We start from the raw sequence: 20,394 nt of genomic DNA, 5'->3' as shown, positions 1-20,394 counted from the left end.
ACGGCTACAGAGAGTCATCCTGAGTGTGAGAATCAATCTAGATCCAGGGTGGGTGTGTCTTGGGGGAGAGGGCACTTGTCAACAGTGAGTTCAGGGGGTGAAAAATGCAAATATGTCTGATCAGTTTGACCTGGCCAGCTGTGATTTCATCACAGTCACACCCAGGGGCTTCTCCAGTCCCTGGAAGCAAACAAGGTTTTTTTTCTGGCCTTACGTTTGCACAATAAAATCTTTGCGCACCGCTTTTAAACAGCAGAACCACCTGAAAAAAAAAAGCAAACAGGGATTTGTGGTTTGTAGCCACGTTGTTCTAGGATAGGGACTTTGGACGCGGCTGCCTCTGTCTGATAAGAGTGCCACGTCATTCTAGTATTCTGTTTTATATCCAATTTTTCCACCTAGAATGGCCATTCACGAAATAGGAGAGCAGTTTTGCAGAGGGGAGCTGAGTCACAGAGACAGGCTGCGTTCACACAACACCCTACACTAGGCTAAACTGAGGCAGTCCTTTGCGGCTTATCATGGCAATGCCTGGCCATGGCTTAACAAGGGCTTAGGTTTTGTGTGTTGTGTGAATCAAGCTGTAAAAAGCTCTTGTTCCATTTCAAGCCCAAGAGACAAAGTTGGACCTCTTGATGGATGATGGATCAACTCTTCCATCCTGAACCTTCCCTCGGTATTGATTTATTCATTTATTTAGCAAAGTTATATAGCCACTCATCTCACTAAACGTGACTCTGGGCAGCACACAACTCACAACAGTTAAAAACACTATAACAACCGTGAAAACAATTAAATATAAATAAAAAACCAAGATTGTGGGAGAATAACAACCACCTGAACACAACCATCTCACAGACTCCCATGGGAGCCCTGAGGTTGATGGAAGAACCAATTTTAAGGGCTTTCTGGAAGGGTAACAGGAATGGGGCCAATGTCATCTTGGGAGGTATGATGTTCTAGAGCAGTGTTTCTCAACCTTGGGACTTTAAGATGGGTGGACTTCAACTCCCAGAATTCCCCAGCCAGCCATGCTGGCTGGGGAATTCTGGGAGTTGAAGTCCACCCATCTTAAAGTTCCCAAGGTTGAAAAACACTGTTCTAGAGGATGGGAGCCACAGCTGAAGCCAAGGCACCTCTTTGCTCCACAAGAATTCCCCTTAAACACACCGAAACGAGGTTCACACAACATGTTAAGCCACAAATGTCATACATTACAAGCTGGCGGGATGGGGGACCCCAGCCCTGGTGGTTTATCAGTTCCAGTTTATAACTTGGCATATGGGGTGAACCCGCCACCGCTACCTAGGACAGAGTTATCTTGAGAGGCTGAAGCATTTCCCAAACAGTTTTTGCACGCTGAGATTTGCAATGTCCGGTTTGTAACTATTTATTCCTTGAAGGCCAGATTGGCTTCTTTGCAATACAGAGGCATTTGGGACAGATGGTAAGATATAGCATATGGGAACACGAAAAGGTGCAGGGGTGTGTGTGTATGTGTGTATACACACACACAATTTCTTGACCAGATCCTGCAGACACTCCTAAAAAGGTGCATGACAATCTTATTTTACAGAGGCCATTAAAGGATTCTGTAATAATGCAATTAATTATTGGTGGCTTGCAAGAATTTGGTTCCTGCATCTGAATATTTATTTATTTTTTATTTATTTATTATTTATCATATTTATATAGCCGCCCATCTCACACAAGGTGACTCTGGGAGGCAAATTGCTGTCCTGCTCTCTGCTGATAATGGTTTAGGGAGACTTCGAGGCCCCTGCGCCTGAATTCATCAAAAGGTCCAACTCGTCATCTCTGTGGCTTGAATAAGAACAATTTCTAAAAACAATAAATCACGCTGCATGTGCTAATCAACTCCCCTTCCAAAGTTGCCTGCTGGGCCCAACAACGTTTTTTGTGAATGGCTGTTCATCAGGTAATTACCCCTGTTCTTAGCTCTTGCTGATCACCCGGTTTCAATGCAATCGTTTACAATTTTCTCTCTCGTCCTGCCAACCAACCCCGGCACAAGAAACTCAAGATAACACTGTGAACCTCTGACAAATTGGAATTTAGTCCATAAATACTTATGTCACCATAAATTGGTTAGTCTGTAAGGCACCCTGAATACACAGCATTTTTTTTTTTTTGGTGGAAACAGACAAAGTTGTCAGCCAACTCCACATTGTGGTGTTGCGGGGGTAGAAATCGGCCATTAGCACCAAGGTGATGATAGAAGAGCTACGTGGAATTTGGAGTGATAAAGGGAAGACACGCATCCTTTCTCAGTTCTCTATCTTTTTCCCACAGCCAGGAGGACAAGTCATCCATATATAGGCTCCAAAAATCCAGAAAACCACCACAATGCAGTAAAAGAGATTTCATTCTTTGCTGACATGTAATTGTTGTCCAGTTTTCTTGCAGCCTGGATACAGGAGCCCTAAAGAGAAGATGGTATTCAGTCCTATACTAACTTCCTCGTAGGACTGCATATACTTTTGCCCACCTCTCCAGCTTCGCTAAATAATTATCATATAAGTTCAAGCACATTTTTGAAATCACAAAGACTAGGAGATGTATTTTTTTCCAATAGTGTAAATAATGAAAGTTGATCTCTGCAGCCAGGACCACTTTCTGGAGGCTCTTCTGCCATGACGTTATGTCCAATGGCTTTTGATCTCTAGGATTGGACACGTAGTCTTTCTCAAGGTTGAAGAATCTTGGGAATGTAGTTCTGCGATGGTAATTTCAGAGATCTCAAAAATATGGGGCAAAGAACCAAATGCCCTCTAAAAATGCTTTGGACTTTAGCTTTCATCAGCTCCGAACCAGTAGCAAGCGTTTGTGGAGCTGTAGTCCAAAACATCTAGAGAACATCAGAGGGCTTCCTTTGCTTGAAATTTCCCACAAGCTTGAACCACCAGGATTCTTTGAGTTCCATGAGTCCCATGGATTCAATGAACATAAACCCCAAATAACTTGGTTGTACATTATGCCCAGAGGTTCCTTCATTCCCAGAACAATCAACGCAAGGAAATGTTCTTCTGGTAATGGCACAAAGAAGACGTTTCCCAACCTTATCAGAGAACAGCTCTGGATGGTCCACTTGGATTTGGCTGAGACAACTCATTCACAGAGAACCAGGGAATGAGTTACGGGTTGGTAGAACCATTTGGTCTTCTAGAGTAAGGAAAGAGCTTGTCCTTCTTGGGTCTAAGGACAGGGTTCACCTCCCACTGCTGAGATGAGGCGGCTGCTTCTGGCCCAATCACAGTGTGGGCCCCCCCAGGGGCTTCCCTTCTTCCTGACCTCTTCCCATCTCCAATCAGTCCAATGAGACTTCACAGGGGTTTTCGTGAGCCTGGCGCGCCTCCTCGTAGATGCGGAGGAAGTCTTTGTAGCGGGGAGCACAGCTGAGCCAGGCCTCTGCAAAGTGCATCCACCCGGTGAATAGAAAACTGCCCGGACCAGGCCTTACCCCACATCGTAGCAGGGTGTGGATGTTGCCTGTGGATTTTCCCAATTTGCCAACCGGTTGGAACAAGGGAAACTTCTGTCGGTGGATCCGAGTGGCGCTCACACTGATGATCGATTCTTGGGCTTCCATGTCGTTGGAGACGGCCCGGATATTTCCACGGATAACTGCAGGATGGGGGCAGGGGAAGGTTGAGGAGGTAAAAGGGCAAATGCGTGTCAAGGGGATCAGTGATCACTCAGCCTTCCCCCCCCCCCCCCCACTTTTAAAAGATCATTTCAAGCAGTAGCCCAGAAAACAGAAAACATGGCTGGCTGGGGAATTCTGGGAATTGAAGTCCAGACATCTTCACGTGCCAAGGTTGAGAAACACTGGCCTAAGGGCATCACGGCACCTGTAATCTCATTCCCTCCCAATTCTCTCCTGAGGACACTTATGGGTTGGGGGTTAATCCACCCCATATTTCCTGCAAACCCAATGATTTTCCAAGAAGAAAAGTCTTGATGGTATGTAGAAGACAGTCAGAGAAGAAGCTCGGTGGGTTTTCACAAGGAATTATTTTTAGAACAGTGATAGGAATTTCTGGCTCTCTAGAGGTCGTTAAACTACAACTCCCAGCCTCCTTCACCGTTACAGAGACCAGCTAGGACTGTTCAGAATGGTACTTGAGCTACAGTACCTCTGAGGTCCAACGATTCCCTGCTTTCAGAGCCCAAAAGAAGGTCCATACTAAATACCGATCTGATGTTTCCATGACACCTAAGGGGATCTCTGTCAATGACTGTACAATGCATTTAACCCTAACCCTGAATTAAGACAATACCTAGAGCTGGGTCAACTAACATGCAGCTTTATTATGGTTCAACATGACGGGCCATTCACACCACATAATAAGACCAAGGCTGGGCTTTACACAACACGTTGAACCATAAATTACGGGTCTTTGTTTTAGCATAGTCTAGCATTTTGTGCAAACCCATTGGATTAGAAACTTACAGACAAATAAATAAGAATTACCGAAGCACCTAAGCACAAAGTATGCAGTAACATTACTGGACAAATGTCAGGTATGGGGGGTTTTTTCCTCTCCCAGCAAGAAGCCAGAAGTCAAATAGTGTTTAGGCAGGTAGGTCAAAGTATGAATACATACTTAGAACAGAGGTGGGCTCAGTTCACGCGCCAAGCTCAACATCCCTTTTATGGAAAAATCCATTTCTATTTTCCTGTATGTTGTTTTCAGCAATCTTATTAAGAAACAGTTGGTTCACTTCCTGAGAGAGTTAGACAATTACTATAGGGGCACCAAAGTTGTTCCTTCTTGATATCTACTTGGTTTTGGAATTAACTGAAAGGCAAGAATTGGCTTTCAACAGTCAGAAAGATTTGTGACTGGACATTCACAGGATTATCAGCTCAGGCCTAAGAAATTCCCTCAGCATCCATATTTATGGATATCTATACATATGGATATTTATAACTAAATAGCTATGGATCATAAATATCTATAAAACATGTGAGGTAGCATAAACATTTATGGATATGTATGGATGACTATCCCTATAATTTGTATCTTCCCCCTTCATGTTCTCATCTATATGTTCTCATCTGTAAAATGGGAATATTAAGACCCTGCCTTAATAGAGCGATGGTGATGGCAATAAGGACTAAGATCCGTATGGTGATGCTGGCGAAGGGCGTGTGCCCACTTTGGAAATAATTCAGAAGTACTATACCCCCCAAAACGTGTCTTCTCCCTTCTTGGAAGCAAAATGAAATCTATGTTTGATGAGCACAGCCCTCTTAGCTATTTGTTAAAGTACCCGACTTTTTCCAGACTTCTGCGCAAGCCTAAAAAGAAAAAAAAGAAAAAGATTCCGCTGCTTTCAGAAATGCCGTCATTCAAGTTAATGGAAATGCTCCTATATTTAATATTTTTTTCCCACGCTTGCCGATGGAAAATTATAAGTTGGTGGCAGCTTTTAGGAGGACTGAGCGGGTCTTCAGATTTGAATGTGCCTGGGATCACCGGCAGGATCAGGTTGCTTTAAAGAAAGCCCGTCTCCCCGCTCCATCCCCCCCATTTATGATGGTGAACAGAGCAATAAACAACCCTGCAGAAAACACACTCACCAAAATCACTCGTGCAAACGGCCATCAGGATTTCTGTGTTGTTACACGGACGGCAGGTCCCTGCATCTTTGAAATGGGGGAAACAATGAGTTACCAAACAGCAATTTTGCCCCGTATTAGAAATAAAGGCAGAAGAAGCCCCCCAAACTTGTCTTCTCCCTTCTTGGAAGCAACGTTGAATCTGGCGATGCTCCTTTTCATTTCGAAATATAACATGACATTTGCAAGCTGGATTTGGACACTAAATACGGCTGGTTTTTGGTTTTTTAGATTTTTTATCCCACCTTTTATTATTTTTATAAACAACTCGAGGCAGCGAACATACCTAATACGCTTTCCTCCTCCTATTTTTCCCACAACAACAACCCTGTGAGGTGGGCTGGGCTGAGAGAGAGGAACTGGCCCAAAGTCACTCAGTTGGCTTTCATGCCTAAGGTGAGACTAGAACTCAGATTCTCCTGCTTTCTAGCCTGGGGCCTTCACCACGATACCAGCCAAAATCACGCAGTCAAACCCCGCACCTTTTTTCTGCGCACTACGATGCAGATAAAAAAGAGCTATGGGGCTTCGGTTGCATGGTTGTGACTGCCATCTTCACATGTTCACACCTACGCACACATGATTTACCCAACAGACACCCCGAATAGTCCAAAGTCACCTGGAGGGCGTCGCTGGCTGAAAGCCCACTGCCACCATTACACCACACTGCCTCTTATGAGGTGAAACTGACTAGGTCAGATACCCTATCGCATTTTCCGTTTCTGTTGTGAAACACACTAGGCACCGGGTGGTTTCATGCAACCCCCTGACTCTGCCCTAAATGCCCACGCTAGAGATTTTGCTATTTGTTTGATCCATATCTATATCTTAGGGCAGCATTTATTTTATTTTTTTTTTACTCTCATAGTGGCAAGCCAGAAGCTTCTAAGATGCCTACAGGCAAGAGATAAACCCTAACCTTCTCCTTCTATGCTTCCCTGAAATTGCTATCTGGAAGCATTTGCCCTCAACCTGAAAGTAACATTGAGTCTTCCGGACAGATATGAATATGCCTGTCCTCCATGAATTACCCAATTCCCATATTCTCAGCTCGATGCGTAGAGAAGAGAAGGCGGCCTGACGTCCCCCCATCCGACATTTTCGATCCAACCGCAGCGAATCAAATCCTCTCAAGCTGCATTCAGACACCCCACCATATCAAAGTATTTAAATGAGGGCAAACCGAATGATGGCTTTCAGATTCTTGTGCCAAGAAGATGGTAAGCCACAAATTTCCTCTTTGAAGCTTGTGGCAAAGTTTGGGTGTGCTTAGCACTGGAGATGGTTTTCGATCCAGAGAGGGAAAGAGATTTCAGAGGGGGTTTGGCGGGTTCACTGAACTAGTTGCAGCGCCCTTGAAGAAGCTGGGTGCCCACCCACCCACCCTTCCTCAAGCATCATCTCCACTCCAGTTCTGAAAGCTACACCTCTCCGCTGAGCATAAATCACAATTATTTTTTTTTATCCCAGTTATATTTTATGTTTTTAATTTATGGTTGACGGTTCGCTGCCCAGAGTCACTTGTTGAGATGGGCGCCCATACAAATTGAATACATAAAATGAAATATAATAAATAAATATATCTTTTAATCCGTTCGATTGTGTCCGATTCTCGGAGACTGCCTGGACAAGGCCCTGCAGTTTTCTTGGCAAGGTTTTTCAGAAGTGGTTTGCCATTGCCTCCTTCCTTGGGCTGAGAGAGAGGGACTGGCCCAAGGTCACCCATCTGGCTTTGTGCCTAAGATGGGACTAGAACTCATGGTCTCCCAGTTTCTAGCCTTCACGACACCAAACTGACTCTCAAATAAATAAATAAAACTATTATTATTGTTCATTCCTTATTTATTTAAATTTATTCTGGCCATCCATGCCAGCAGACTCTGGGCAGCTTACAAAATCCAAAACCAGTAAAACCAGCTAAAAACATGATGATGCTTTTTTCACACCTACACTCTGATGCTGATGTCTTAATAGTTAAAAGGGATACACAAACAATAAACCAAGAGAGTGACCTGGATAATTTTCCTATATTGGATTTACAAAACAGCCTTGTTCAAATTTTGAAGAATGTTCATGAGAAGGGACAAAGAAAAAATGAAAAGAAATCAAATTCTGTGACATTATTTGAAGGGACTTAAGATCAAGATTGTTAAAAGTAAAAGGAAGGAATCTAACGTTGGTTTATTTGAGCAAGATTAAAATAATATATGTTGTTATCTCTGGTGATGTCAGGTTTAGCCCAAAGAACTCCAAGAGACAGTGCAAAATCAGTTCAGCTATGTTTATTAGCTACAACCTCTAGCAAGAATCTTCCCAGACTGAAGCCCCAGCTCCCAAGCCAGCCAGCCACAACACCATGAATTCCTCAGGGAGGTGCCAGCCTCATCCTCTTGTAGTTCCCACGCTCCTGCGGCGAGCTAAGAAAATGCTTATCTCCCTGAGCCTGGCCTTCATAATTCCATTCCATCACAGGTAACCCTTAATGGGCTTTTGCTGACATCAGGACTGAAATGACGATGCTTTATGGATTTGTTTATAGATAAGAGATGGGATATTGGAAGAAGAGACCCTTTCTTGTATTTTAAGAGAAGGTGATAAGTTACTAAAATTGTTTATACTTCTATGATTAAAGTGGGAAGTCACTTCTTTATATATTTTTTTCTTTTTCTTTACTATATTCTTATTTTTTCTTTCTCTTCTATTTCTTTTTCTACTTTTTCCCTTTTTCCTTTCTTTTCTGCACCTTCTACTTTTCTTTTTATTCTTTCAGTTTGTATTAGTTTTTACTGTTGTAATTATAATCTTTAATAAAATCACTATTTAAAAAAAAACACGATGATGCTTTACCTTTATCCTCGCATACAGGGCCCCCTACAACCTTGCATGTGGAATACCTGGTGCCTGTTGGATTTGGGATTCCACATTCACTTTGTAAAATTTGGTTACGGTCGGATTACTAAGGACCTTAGGATATAGGTCTGAGCTCCAGGTAGTTAACGTACCTCAGTGAAGATACATCTCACTGTCCAACATTCCCACAAGGCATTTGTCCTGTATCCAAGCAAACTGTAATGGTCTGTGGCAGTGTTGTCCAAACTTGGCCACTTTAAGATGAGTGGACTTCAACTCCCAGAATTCCCCAGCCAGCATGGCTGGCTGGGGAATTCTGGGAGTTGAAGTCCACTCATCTTAAAGTGACCAAGTTTGGACAACACTGGTCTGTGGGAAAGACCCCGGGAGATGGGGTCAAGAGATGCTACTAAGGGAACGGGCAGATAAGAGGGAGCATAGCCCGCAGCTGGATAATAAGTGAGGCAAGAAGCTCAGAGGAAACCCTCCCTAGTTTCTTGGGCTGTAAAGGAGACGGGGGGAGAATGATACCTTCAGACTTGCAAGATTCTGTCAACGTAGCTCTACAATAAAGTAGAATTAGCTCATCTGGTTGTGCTTCCTATCTGGTTTACCCCACAAGGCCAATACAAACGCACCTTCCACACTGAGATTCCTCCAAGACCAGGAGAAGTGAGAGTTCCACTCGCCCCGCAGCTCGTAACGGAAAGCTGCAATTCGGCGGCTGATGTCCTGATGCAACGTGGACTGCAGGAACAAGGCCACTTTCTCTCTGGGCAGCCACCTGAAACAGTGCACCTTGGGCTGTAAGGCAGCCTCAGTCTCTGAGAGCAGGAGCTCCAAGACCCCGTCCCGTTCCAAGTAAATCTGAGCTCCTCGGAAGCTGCTAGAGGACTTGATGCAAGCGGTTACATGCTGCGGTTTCTCTTTGCTGGTGGCACCCGTGGGCAGGCGGGGGAACAGACTTAGGCGCAAAGCACCAGCTGGGTACAGCCATTCCAGCGATCCTTCGGCGCAGTGCAAGGAGATCTGTTCCACGCTTCCTGCTTCTTGGGACAGACCGCTACAAGGGAGAGCAAAACAGAGTTAGCCAAAGGAGAGGATTTATTTCATTTATTTATTTATCATATTTATATAGCGGCCCGTAAAGGGACTCTTTATGTGGAATGTTGTTTGACTGGCATGGTTCCCCAATCTGGTGACCCTGGGCACCCTGGCACAACTCCCAGGGTACCTGTCAAGCTTCCTGTCCCTCCTGAGCCAAGACTGGAATAGAAATAAATCAGGAAACTGGCATAGTTCAAAGTCCAGGCCTTGCCTTTTGCATACCTCTGAGCCCCGGAAGCCCCCTTAGCAGGGGGTTTAGTTGGTGGGTGGTTTGGAAATAACAGGGGGGGAAAGAGAAAAGGATAAACTGTAGCTATATGAATCATCCCTCTTCATTTAATTTAATTGATTCGATTTAGGCCCCTCTGACTCCAGAACGACTCTGGTTAGCTCAGACCATAACAGAGAAGATAAAGTGGAAAATCTTGGATAAAATCTTCAGAGAACATATGAACTCTTTGAACAAGATATAAACTCTTTGAACAAGATATAAACTCTTTGAACAAGATATAAAATCTCAGAAGAAATGGTGGAGTTTGCCTTCTGGTCAATGGCATTTGGTAAGGGGGCACAGTTCCCATAGCAGACCTTTGTCATGGCCCAAGCCCAGCCCCTTGGTGTCCCTTTTGCCCGCAATGTGGTCTCAAAATTTCCAATGGGCCCACTGGCCCCCAAAGATCCAAGGATCCCTGTTGTACAATATCTGGGATTCATGGATGCTCGGATCTCCCCATGTGGCTGCCCTTGGATTTTCTTGGGGAAGGTTGGGGTTGGCTAGACCCAACAATTCTGCATCTGTGCCCTTCATTACCACTGGGACGTTTGGGTGATGCCCCAATGACTCAGCCACCCCCCCCCACGGCCCATCTGCTCAGAGACCGCGGATCCTCAGACCCCAACAACTGTCCAAATTCTCCCCCTCCATCCCATCTCGTCTTGGCCGATGCCATCCGGGGGGTGGGAAAGGCTTGACTGACGCCTGCCATTTTCACAGGAACAATGACTCATCACCCGTCTTCCGCAAAGGATCAAGATTGTCGAGAGCCAGATGTTGCAGCCGTGCCACCCCCTCCGCCCCATTTAATCACAAAAAGCTCTATTGAAGCTCCCCTTCAGAAGCCCCATAGATAATGAGGCTTGAGGGCTGTTCTTTAGGAATGAAAGGCGGCCTGGTTCCCAGAGAAAAGGGATGTCCGCTCCGATACTCAGTGCTACAAACACAATCTCAGGATTCCCAAAGTCCTTAAATCCCCCATTTTTTTTCTCTCTCTCTCGCTCCTGTAAACAATTCTGGAGTCATTTTCCACCAGCTGCTTGGCCCACAGACCCTATTTTTCCTGTTTTCTTTTTAAACATTCTGCAAAAGGGAACAGGAGGAAAAACAAAGGGGCGAGTTGCTAATTGTATTATCTTAATTTCTCGCATGCGGGAGCTCCAATGATTAATGCCGTCGCCCTGAGTCACTCTGCCAAACGAAAAAGTATTATCCCTTAGTGACAAGGAAATATTGGAGGGGAAGGGGGGGGTAGCGGGGATTGGAAACAGCAAGCTTAGAGAGAAATGGCTTCTAATTATGAGATTTGTTTTGGGGGGGTTCCCTGGGGGGGGTTCCCTGTTTCTCCTTCCTCTTTTCATCTTTCAAATTTAAAACTTCCCAAAGCCATCATCCAGTGGGGGCGCAGGGTGACTGAGAGTCAGGGGTAATGTAATTTAGTTCTGCAACCCATCTGTGGAAGATCAGCCTTTTCCCACCCCGGTGGCTTCCAGATCTACTAGAACAACAACTCCCAGAATTCCCAGCCAACCTATGCAAGTCAATCTTTCTCTGCTTGATGTTACTCTTCGTCGATCCTCTTGCGTTAGGCTCTTCTTTCTCTCTCATTTCCCTTCTTAATAGTTCAATTATGACCTTCTTGAAGGAGAAACCTTTTTTGAAGGATTAGTGTAATTATTTCTTTTCTTTCCCATGTTCCTCTGGCAGCTGAAAGCAGAAAATAGGGCGAAGCTCTCCCCTCGTTTGATCCTCACAACAACCCTGTGAGGGGGGTTGGGCTGAAAGGCAGTTGACTGGTACCAGGTCAACTAGGGAGCTTCAAGGTTGAATGGGAATTTGAACCTGGGTCTCCTCAATCCTAGCTCAGCATCTTTAACTACTGCATCACAGGGCATTATTATTATTATTATTATTATTATTATTATTATTATTAATAATAATAATAATAATAAAAAAATAAAAATAAAAATAATAAAAATAATTGCTTTGCCTCCATTAGACTGGCTCTAAGCAATAGTCTATATGGTTGCTAGGAGTCAACACTGACTTGATAACACATAATCAATCAATCATCTATGTCAGTGTTTCTTAACCTCAACAACTTTAAGATGGGTGGACTTCAACTCCCAGAATTCCCCAGCCAGCATGTCTTCAGGAGAACCATGCAATAGCATGGTTAGATATACACCATCTCCAACCAGGAGCAACTACTAATATTTATTTTGCTTTATAAATGGTGGAGTGTGCAGATGTGAGCTTTAAACATCTGCTTTAAGCACCCACTCATGCGCTAACCTGCATTGGCTTTAGGGAAGCGTTTTCTGCATTTCCCACATCAGAGGAAGGGGAGAAACTATGACGGCCTACATTCTCAAGGGTAAGTTAAAACCGAAAGGTTTAAAACGTATTATCCACCCTACTCAGCTTTGCAAGCTTTTAGACCGGCAGCTGGAATGTATGCGATGTGGGCTGGTTTGAAGATAGCATGGAGCAATTCTAAGATGCAGATACTGGCTGAGCACATGGTCATCCACGGGGAGTGCAAGTGATGACCTGTGTGATGACATCACATCAATAATCCCATCATTCACTTCCTTTGCGTGATGATGTCATAACGCACGTGATCGATCACGGCTTCTCCTGGGTGACCACAGCTTGGCATCGGCTGCCACAGCCTTTTCCAACTGTAGCGCATGTTGAACAACAACTGTTCACATTTCAGCCAGCCTGGCACAACTGCACAGCCACAGATCATTCCCATCTCTGCCTTCGCATATCATTCTCTTTGTTGTTGTTGTTCAGTCGTTAAGTCGTGTCCGACTCTTCGTGACCCCATGAACCACATCGCGCCAGGCCTTCCTGTCCTTCACTGCCTCCCTGAGTTTGCTCAGTTTCATGCTCATTGCTTCAGTGATGCCATCTAACCATCTCATCTCTGCCGTCCCCTTCTCCTTTGGCCTTCCACCTTTCCCAGCATCAGGGTCTTCTCCAAAGAGTCCTCTCTTCGCATTAGGTGGCCAAAGTATCTGAGCTTGAGCTTCATTATCAATCCTTCCAATGAGCAATCAGGGTTGATTTCCTTTAAGACTGACTGGTTTGACCTCCTGGCAGTCCAGGGGACTCTTAAGAGTCTTCTCCAGCACCACAGTTCAAAGGCATCAGTTTTTCGGCGCTCAGCCTTCTTTATGGTCCAGCTCTCACAGCCATACATTACTACTGGAAAAACCATAGCTTTGACTATGGGATCTTTGTCGGCAAGGTGACGTCTCTGCTTTTTAATATGCTATCTAGGTTTGCCACAGTTTTCCTCCCAAGGAGCAAGCATCTTTTAATTTCATGGCTGCAGTCTCCATCTGCGGTGATCTTGGAACCCAAATAAATGAAGTCTGTTACTGCTTCCATTTCTACCCCTCCTATTTGCCAGGAATTGATGGGTCCAGATGCCATGATCTTAGTTTTTTTAATGTTGAGTTTCAAGCCAGCTTTTGCACTCTCCTCTTTCACCCTCATCAAGAGGCTCTTTAGTTCTTCTTCACTTTCTGCCATTAGGGTGGTATCGTCCGCATATCTGAGGTTGTTGATGATTCTCCCTGCAATCTTAATTCCGGCTTGTGATTCTTCCAGCCTGGCATTTCTCATGATGTACTCTGCATATAGGTTAAATAAGCAGGGTGACAGTATACAGCCTTGTCGTACACCTTTCCCTATTTTGAACCAATCGGTTGTTCCATGACCGGTCCTAACTGTTGCTTCTTGGCCCGCATATAGATTTCTCAGGAGATAGGTAAGATGGTCTGGTACCCCCATCTCTTTAAGAATTTGCCACAGTTTGTTGTGATCCACACAATCGAAGGCTTTTGCATAGTCAATGACATTCTCTTTGTAAGTCATCCTAAACCTGGGTTAACGAAAGATAACAGCTCTGTTTGCATAACCGTGCAATTAAGCCACGTGATACAGGTTGGCCTGATTCAAACAGCATGTTGAGAGAAGCGCTGGATTTCCACAACACACAGAACCACAAATAAGCCAATGCCACAATCTAATGGCGGTCTTAATATGGAAACTTAACTCCAAGGCCAGCTGGGGAAGGGAGCGGGAAGTGGGACAGAGTAATTTCTGGCTCTCCAGCTTTCGTTGGACTACAACTCCCAGCATCCTTTCCTACTGGTCATACAGGCTGAGGCAGCTGGGACTTTAGTTCAGCAACATCTGGGAGGGAAGAGAGATTACTTCCTATGGAACAGAGCAATGTTTCCCAACCTGGGCAATTTCCAGATGTGGGTGGACTTCAACTCCCAGAATTTTCAGTAATGGCCATTACGGGCCAGGGCATTCTGGGAGTTGAAATCTACACATCTGCAACAGCAGCATCTGCAGCTAACTGTGATGATGCCAAAATGGCATATGTGAAGTGGTATCATCTTGATGCAAAGACATAAATCATGACCTTGGCACAATGAGTGTCACACTCCTTCTGTTGTTTGGCCCCCTCTCCCCCTGAACTGGAAACTGCTCAGATCAAAAACATGCCCATGGGCATTACCTACTACAACAAAATAGGACATGTGTATAAATCCTTTAAAACGCAGAAATCTTTATATGTTACAACCAGCTGCTAATGCTTTTGCATACAAAACAAGCATGGGTGCAACCCAGAACTGATGTCTAAATGGATGATTTTGAAAAAATCCAGTCAATCGGTGGAGTCGTTCCTGGTGTTTATACCAACTAAAGTTGTCAAGTGTTTCTTCAACAAGGAATGTTTCTTCTAAAGCAGTGTTGTCCAAACTTGGCCACTTTAAGATGAGTGGACTTCAACTCCCAGAATTCCCCAGCCAGCCATGAGTTGAAGTCCACTCATCTTAAAGTGGCCAAGTTTGGACAACACTGCTTTAGAAGAAACATTCCTTGTTGAAGAAACACTTGACAACTTTAGTTGGTATAAACACCAGGAACGACTCCCCCGATTGACTGGATTTTTTCAAAATCATCCATTTAGACATCAGTTCTGGGTTGCACCCATGCTTGTTTTGTATGCAAAAGCATTAGCAGCTGGTTGTAACATATGCTGGCTGGGGAATTCTGGGAGTTGAAGTCCACTCATCTTAAAGTGGCCAAGTTTGGACAACACTGTTCTAAAGCAATGATTGTTGGTACCATGTATATATTTCTTTTGCAAAAACAAAAACAGCCCTAAAATTGTCCCTAAACCCCAAGGAAAAAAATTCTGCCATGGCCAAGCAAGTTACTACCAAGTCCACTCAAGTCTTCAGGCACTACTAAAGAGATGGCCTGTGCTTAGTTGAACTCACATAAAACTCAACTGATTAAGAATGTGATCATTCATGCACTGTTATCAACAAAAGGATGGATCTGGAAGGGAGAAGAACATCATTATATCAGCAGTTATGTGAAAATTCATAGCAACGGGAAGTGACTTTATAGTCAAAGATGAGATTTTCAGGTGCCCATTCTCAGTGGTTTGAGACAAAAATGGCACAATGGGACGCAGGGGGTGAGGGCAAGGGGATCAGGTCCAAGTTGATCTGGGCGATCAGTTGGATTCCGTTTGTCCAGTTGAATCTGTTTAACAATTCAGACTGACTTAAAACATGAAGGTGATTTGAACCTTAGAGGTAAAGCATCGAATTGAGACAAGTGATTTCTCCTAACAGATTTGGGGGTGGGGAATGAGATCAGACTTTGGCACAAGCATGAAATCCCATTCAAACTGTCAAATCAATTCAAAGGCATTCAACTTGATCCACAATTATCAACCCATCCAACTTGATGATTTGAGCCATAATGATCAACCCATCCAATTTGATGATTTGAGCCATAATTACCAACCCATCCAATTTGATGATTTGATCCACAGTTATCAACCCAATAGCATCCATTGATTGGATCTGAGGATCTGACTAAATCATCTTCAGATGAAATCTCCAAATCATTTTTTTATACTGTTATAGGGCAAACCACCTACATCGCTCCCTATCTTTAGGAAGAAAAGCAGGGTAATATCCCCCAAAATAAGTCAGGTATGCTACAAGTAATAACCAATTCAGAGACTAAGCTTTTGAGATACTCCCTGAAGGAAGAAATGGTGCTTTTTTCAGCAACCCCCTTCCGTTAAAAGGACCACTGCTACGATACAATTTTTCATCAGTTTTAATCAATCTTTCTTAAGTTTCCCCCATAAAACAAATGAATGAACTCCAAAGGGGTGGTGGTGGTGGTGGAGTGATCAGCGTTTCCTTTCTGAGAACTTTTTTAAAGGAAAGGGAAGCGATTCCAACACTCCCCACCCAGCTGCCCCAGTATTGGCATAAAATATCTGAATAAACCTATCTTCTCCACATCAGGAAGAGCCACCACCGCATCTCCCCAGAATCCAGCCAGAAAGAAACACTCCGCTGGAGATTTTTTCCCAACCTAAAGCCCCAATTCGGTGGATTTTATTTATTTATTTTGTGCCTTCGAGTCAGGCAAGTAAATGGAGAAAACCACGCAATTTTCTGAGTAAGATTTTTCAGAAGAAGAAGACTTTGCCTCCTTCTTCCCAGAGCTGAGGAGGTGTGACTGGCCCCAAGTCCCCCAGCTGGCTTCGTGCCTAAGGCAGGACTGGAACTCAGGGTCTCTCAGCTTCTAGCCTGACTTTAACCACGACACCACCCTGTCTCTCCAGATGGATTTATCCCTCTCCATTGCACCGAGAAGCACAATCTTGTCCAAAGATGCATAGCCAGCCATGAGCTACTGACCCCTCTGCTCCCGCCCTACCAACCAACTTCTTTAATCTAAGATCCTTTAAAAAACATCCTTTTCCAACACGCACCTCTCTGATCAGTTGGGACCAAGGCACCCCCAGAACAGCACTTCTGGCAGAAATCCAAGGCTCCCCTCAACTGAATATACAGGCACATTTAAAAGATGCTACCATTCAAATCCCTGTCTGGGAACGGCAATGATCATTGCTAGCTGGCATAGCTGTTGTATCTCTTTGAGCCTCTAGCAGCGTTTCTCAACCTCGGGAACTTTAAGATGTATGGACTTCATAGCTGGCTGGGGAATACATAGCTGGCTGGGGAATTCTGGGAGTTGAAGTCCACACGTCTTAAAGTTCCCGAGGTTGAGAAACGCTGCTCTAGCAAGCAAGGTTGCTGAAGATGCTGAAGAACAGAGGACTTAGTTCAGAGTCAACCTCTTAAGAAACCCCATCGTTTTAGGGGACGGGGTGATGATGGGAGAAGAGGAGGGGAGTCTTTTTAAAAAAAATTACTCGTGCATAAAGCAGATTTGGCGGCAACCAAAGACCTCGAGAGGGCCACTAAGGGCCCCCACCCCCCGGTCTCTTTACTGCCCAGCCGCGGCGGATGGGAGTGTGGCAATCCTGTCTTGGCTGAACTCCAAATTGAAAGAGCAAAAGAAAAGCCACGGGCAGGTCCGGCCCGATCCCCTCGGGTGGCAAACGCCGCAGGGCCAGCCTGCCACCTCCCCCGGTCCTTACCTTCCCCTCCAGCTGCATTGATCTTCTGAGTAACTGCAAAAGGCCGGGTCCAGGAGAAGGAGAAGGAGAAGGCCAAGCAAACGCGGGGCCCAAGGCATTCTTCCACCCGCTTCCCTGGAAAAAGCAGGACGGCGCAGCGCGGAGTTCAAATATAAGGCACTTTTTCCTGCCGCCTCTCCAAACGCGTGGGAAGCCTCACCCGCGCCGCAGCTGCTCTATCCCCCATCGCCGCCGCCGGGCCAGCGCTTCCCAGCTTCTGCAAAAGGCTTTGGTTTCCGCTCCCTTTTTCTCGGGGGATGGGGGTTGCAAAGGCACGGGGTTTCGCCCCCGCAGCGTCCGCGATGGAAACGGCACCTCGGGGCGAGACGCGCCGAAGGAGCGCTGGTCAGTTTCCAGCCAAGCGAAGGGAGCAGCCGGGGCGGGGCGAGAGGGGGAGATCACCCAATCAGACCCCGGCTGGGGCAACTTGGAGCCAATCGGGGCGGGGGCCGAAGGGAGGAGGATGAGTCGCAGCCGTTCGGGAGAACAATGCGATTCAGTAAACCGGAGTGAAAAGGGTTCGGGTCCAGATGCGAGGTCGGCAGCCAGGGCGGGATTCGGAAGCCCTGCAGCGCGCGCGACAGCCCGGGCAGGATCTCCGTCTTCCCCCTCTGCCAAAGCGGGGGCTGTTCCTTTCCTTTCCTTTTTTTTAGGGGGATATGGGGGTGGGCATTGCCAGCACCCCACCCGACCCCCCTTTGGAGCGGAACCCCTCACTTCCAGATCTCCAGGGGCGGGGGGGGGGGAACCGGAGGGGGGGCGAGGGAAGAATTGCGATGGCGAGAAAGTTTGGGATGAATTTTCCGCCGCTGAAGAATCCGAATGAATAAGAACAGTTAAGTTAAACGAAATCCTTTAAGAAACGAAAGGCTTTCGTTTAACTTTATCTATCTATCTATCTATCTATCTATCTATCTATCTATCTATCTATCTATCTATCTATCTATCTATCTATCTATCTATCTGTTCGAATGTATGTAGCAGTCCAGGACAAACGAACAGAACTATCTTCCTCGCTGTTTCCTTCCCGTTTTCCAGTTTTCTGCTACCCAGTTGAACATTTGCTCCTAACACAGGAGATGGGGGCAAAATATCCAGATATCACTTTTCTATCGTCCTGCACTTCTGGCTGGATTGGTGGAAGTTGCTGGGAATTGTAATGCAGAACATCTGGAAAGCTACAGGTTCTCCAGCCCCAGCAATTCGTCCCATAGATTAATTCAGGGTATCCCAAGAGTTAAAGAAGGAAGTGGGGGGATCCTAAGGGGAACTATTCTCCAATCCAACCTGATTTATTTAGGTGTTCCTGCAAGTCCCCCTTTCTAGTGGGTATCTCCTAACACTTAATAGGCAGGTGTGGCCGGTTTTGTATACCAAATTCCTGCTCTCCCTTTTTGACGAAAGGGGGAGCAGCATTGCCCCCATCAGCAAAAAGCCTGACTTCCCCACGTGGGAGGAAAAAAAACTCAACACTTTTCTGAGATGGTTTTCAGCTCCCTGAAAAAATGCCTGTATTTCTCCCCGTTCCTTGGGACAAGGATCAGCCTGAAGAAACAGAAACGAGCCATCTGGCTTCATCGCAGTTTTAAAAAGGGGGAAATGGGAGAAAGAACCAGGAGGGAGTTAACTCAGGCCAAGGGAAGGTTAGGTGCCCACAAACCCAACCATGGAAACTGTTGATTAAAAAAAGAAAGAAAGAAAGAAAGAAAGAAAGAAAGAAAGAAAGAAAGAAAGAAAGAAAGAAAGAAAGAAAGAAGGAACATTCCCACTGCCTACTTTATATGTGCTTGGAATGAGGGAGTGTTTATCTGAGTGGATTGGTTGCCAACCACTTCTGGTCTCCTGTTCTTCCAATTTTTATATAAATGAGATCTTAGTTGCTCCTTTGCACTAAGCAATCCATTAAAGTCAGCATCTGTTTGTTTAAAGGTTGTTTTCTTTTTCTAAGAAGGCTCGGGTCACGGGGAAGGGAGATGATCCAGCAACCTTGATTAAGAATGTTATGATGTGACTCACATTCTTAGTAAGGAGAGATTGAGCTGGATTCAACCCAGAGGAATTTTTATCCAAGCTTTCTAAATCCCTGAAGGGATGCAATCTCGTCCCCCCGTGCATTCTGAAACCTGGGCCACCATCCTGACGACCCCCAATATGGATTTTAAAAACTCAGCAAAACTGGGCTTATCCTTCCAACGCCTGCTGTGACGATTCACCATCTGAATCCCAAAGAAAAGGACCACAACGTTTTCGGAGCGATTGAAAAAAACCCAAAACACACTCCTCTTTCTCCAGACACCATTGTCCCAGCTTTTTAACAAACCCTGCCATTAATTATTTTTCCACCGGAATGACAGCCCGCCAAAATGTTTGAAATAAACACGGAACAATTGCGATGCAGTGATCTAGGCCGAAGAACAAAGCGTCCACGGGGAGGGTGGAGTGGAATGAAAATGGGCAATTGTACATTTGGAGGGAGAGAAGGGGAGGGGGGAGGTATGCTGGGGCTGGGGGAAGCGAGGGAAAGAATTTTGGAGGCACTCTGTGAAAAGAGACACTGGAATGAATCAACCGGTTGGAATCCATAGAAAATGGGAAAGAAAGAAAGAAAGAAAGAAAGAAAGAAAGAAAGAAAGAAAGAAAGAAAGAAAGAAAGAAAGAAAGAAAGTAAGTCATGACATTGCTAATTTATTCTGATTTCCATTTGATGCTAAAGCAAAGTAGTGGTTTATCTGAAATTGGGTCAGAAGAAGGAGGAAAACATTCTCTTTTTTCCCCCATTTTAATCAATGTGTTTCATGTATTCACTTCTTGGTTTGCTTCTAACTCTTCCTTCCTTGCAAAAAGATCTAAAGTTTGGTGTGGGCCAGTTGGCACCATTGGAGAAGTTCACATAACACACAATGCTGTAAAACAAGGTTTACAAATCTGAGTGGACAAATCCAGAAGTGCGTGGGAATCTCTCTG

General features: G+C 45.1%; 1 protein-coding gene across 2 annotated transcripts; it reads right to left on the bottom strand.

Annotated features, from left to right (window-relative positions):
* Positions 1-1,071: 1,071 nt before the first annotated feature.
* METRN (meteorin, glial cell differentiation regulator) lies at positions 1,072-19,106 on the bottom strand. 2 transcript variants are annotated; one of them, XM_088151027.1, is made up of 4 exons: positions 17,392-19,106; positions 9,136-9,560; positions 5,609-5,668; positions 1,072-3,645 (listed from the first exon to the last, which is right to left on the bottom strand). In XM_088151027.1, the coding sequence occupies exons 1-4, from the start codon at positions 17,487-17,489 to the stop codon at positions 3,329-3,331; spliced, it is 900 nt and encodes a 299-aa protein (XP_088007153.1). In that variant the 5' UTR covers positions 17,490-19,106; the 3' UTR covers positions 1,072-3,328. The 2 variants fall into 2 exon arrangements, with proteins under 2 accessions (XP_088007153.1, XP_088007152.1); XM_088151026.1 differs by having other exon boundaries at positions 5,609-5,674; positions 17,392-18,156.
* Between the last annotated feature and the right edge of the window lie 1,288 nt (positions 19,107-20,394).

This window comes from Python bivittatus, unplaced genomic scaffold (genome assembly GCF_059951505.1).
Source record: "Python bivittatus isolate LINGU-HERP-01145 unplaced genomic scaffold, Pbiv_v1 ctg000640_np1212, whole genome shotgun sequence".
NCBI classification, from domain to species: domain Eukaryota; kingdom Metazoa; phylum Chordata; class Lepidosauria; order Squamata; family Pythonidae; genus Python; species Python bivittatus.
Note: the sequence above shows the minus strand (reverse complement) of the source record. Positions and strands in the feature narration are given on the sequence as shown.

Excerpts from the sequence above, each read along its gene's own strand:
- METRN (XM_088151026.1), bottom strand. The coding sequence starts at position 17,489 with ATGCCTTGGGCCCCGCGTTTGCTTGGCCTTCTCCTTCTCCTTCTCCTG. Across the intron at positions 5,675-9,135 it reads GAGGAATCTCAGTGTGGAAG|ATGCAGGGACCTGCCGTCCG; the intron begins GTGCGTTTGTAT and ends CCCATTTCAAAG. Across the intron at positions 3,646-5,608 it reads CGTTTGCACGAGTGATTTTG|TTATCCGTGGAAATATCCGG; the intron begins GTGAGTGTGTTT and ends CCCATCCTGCAG.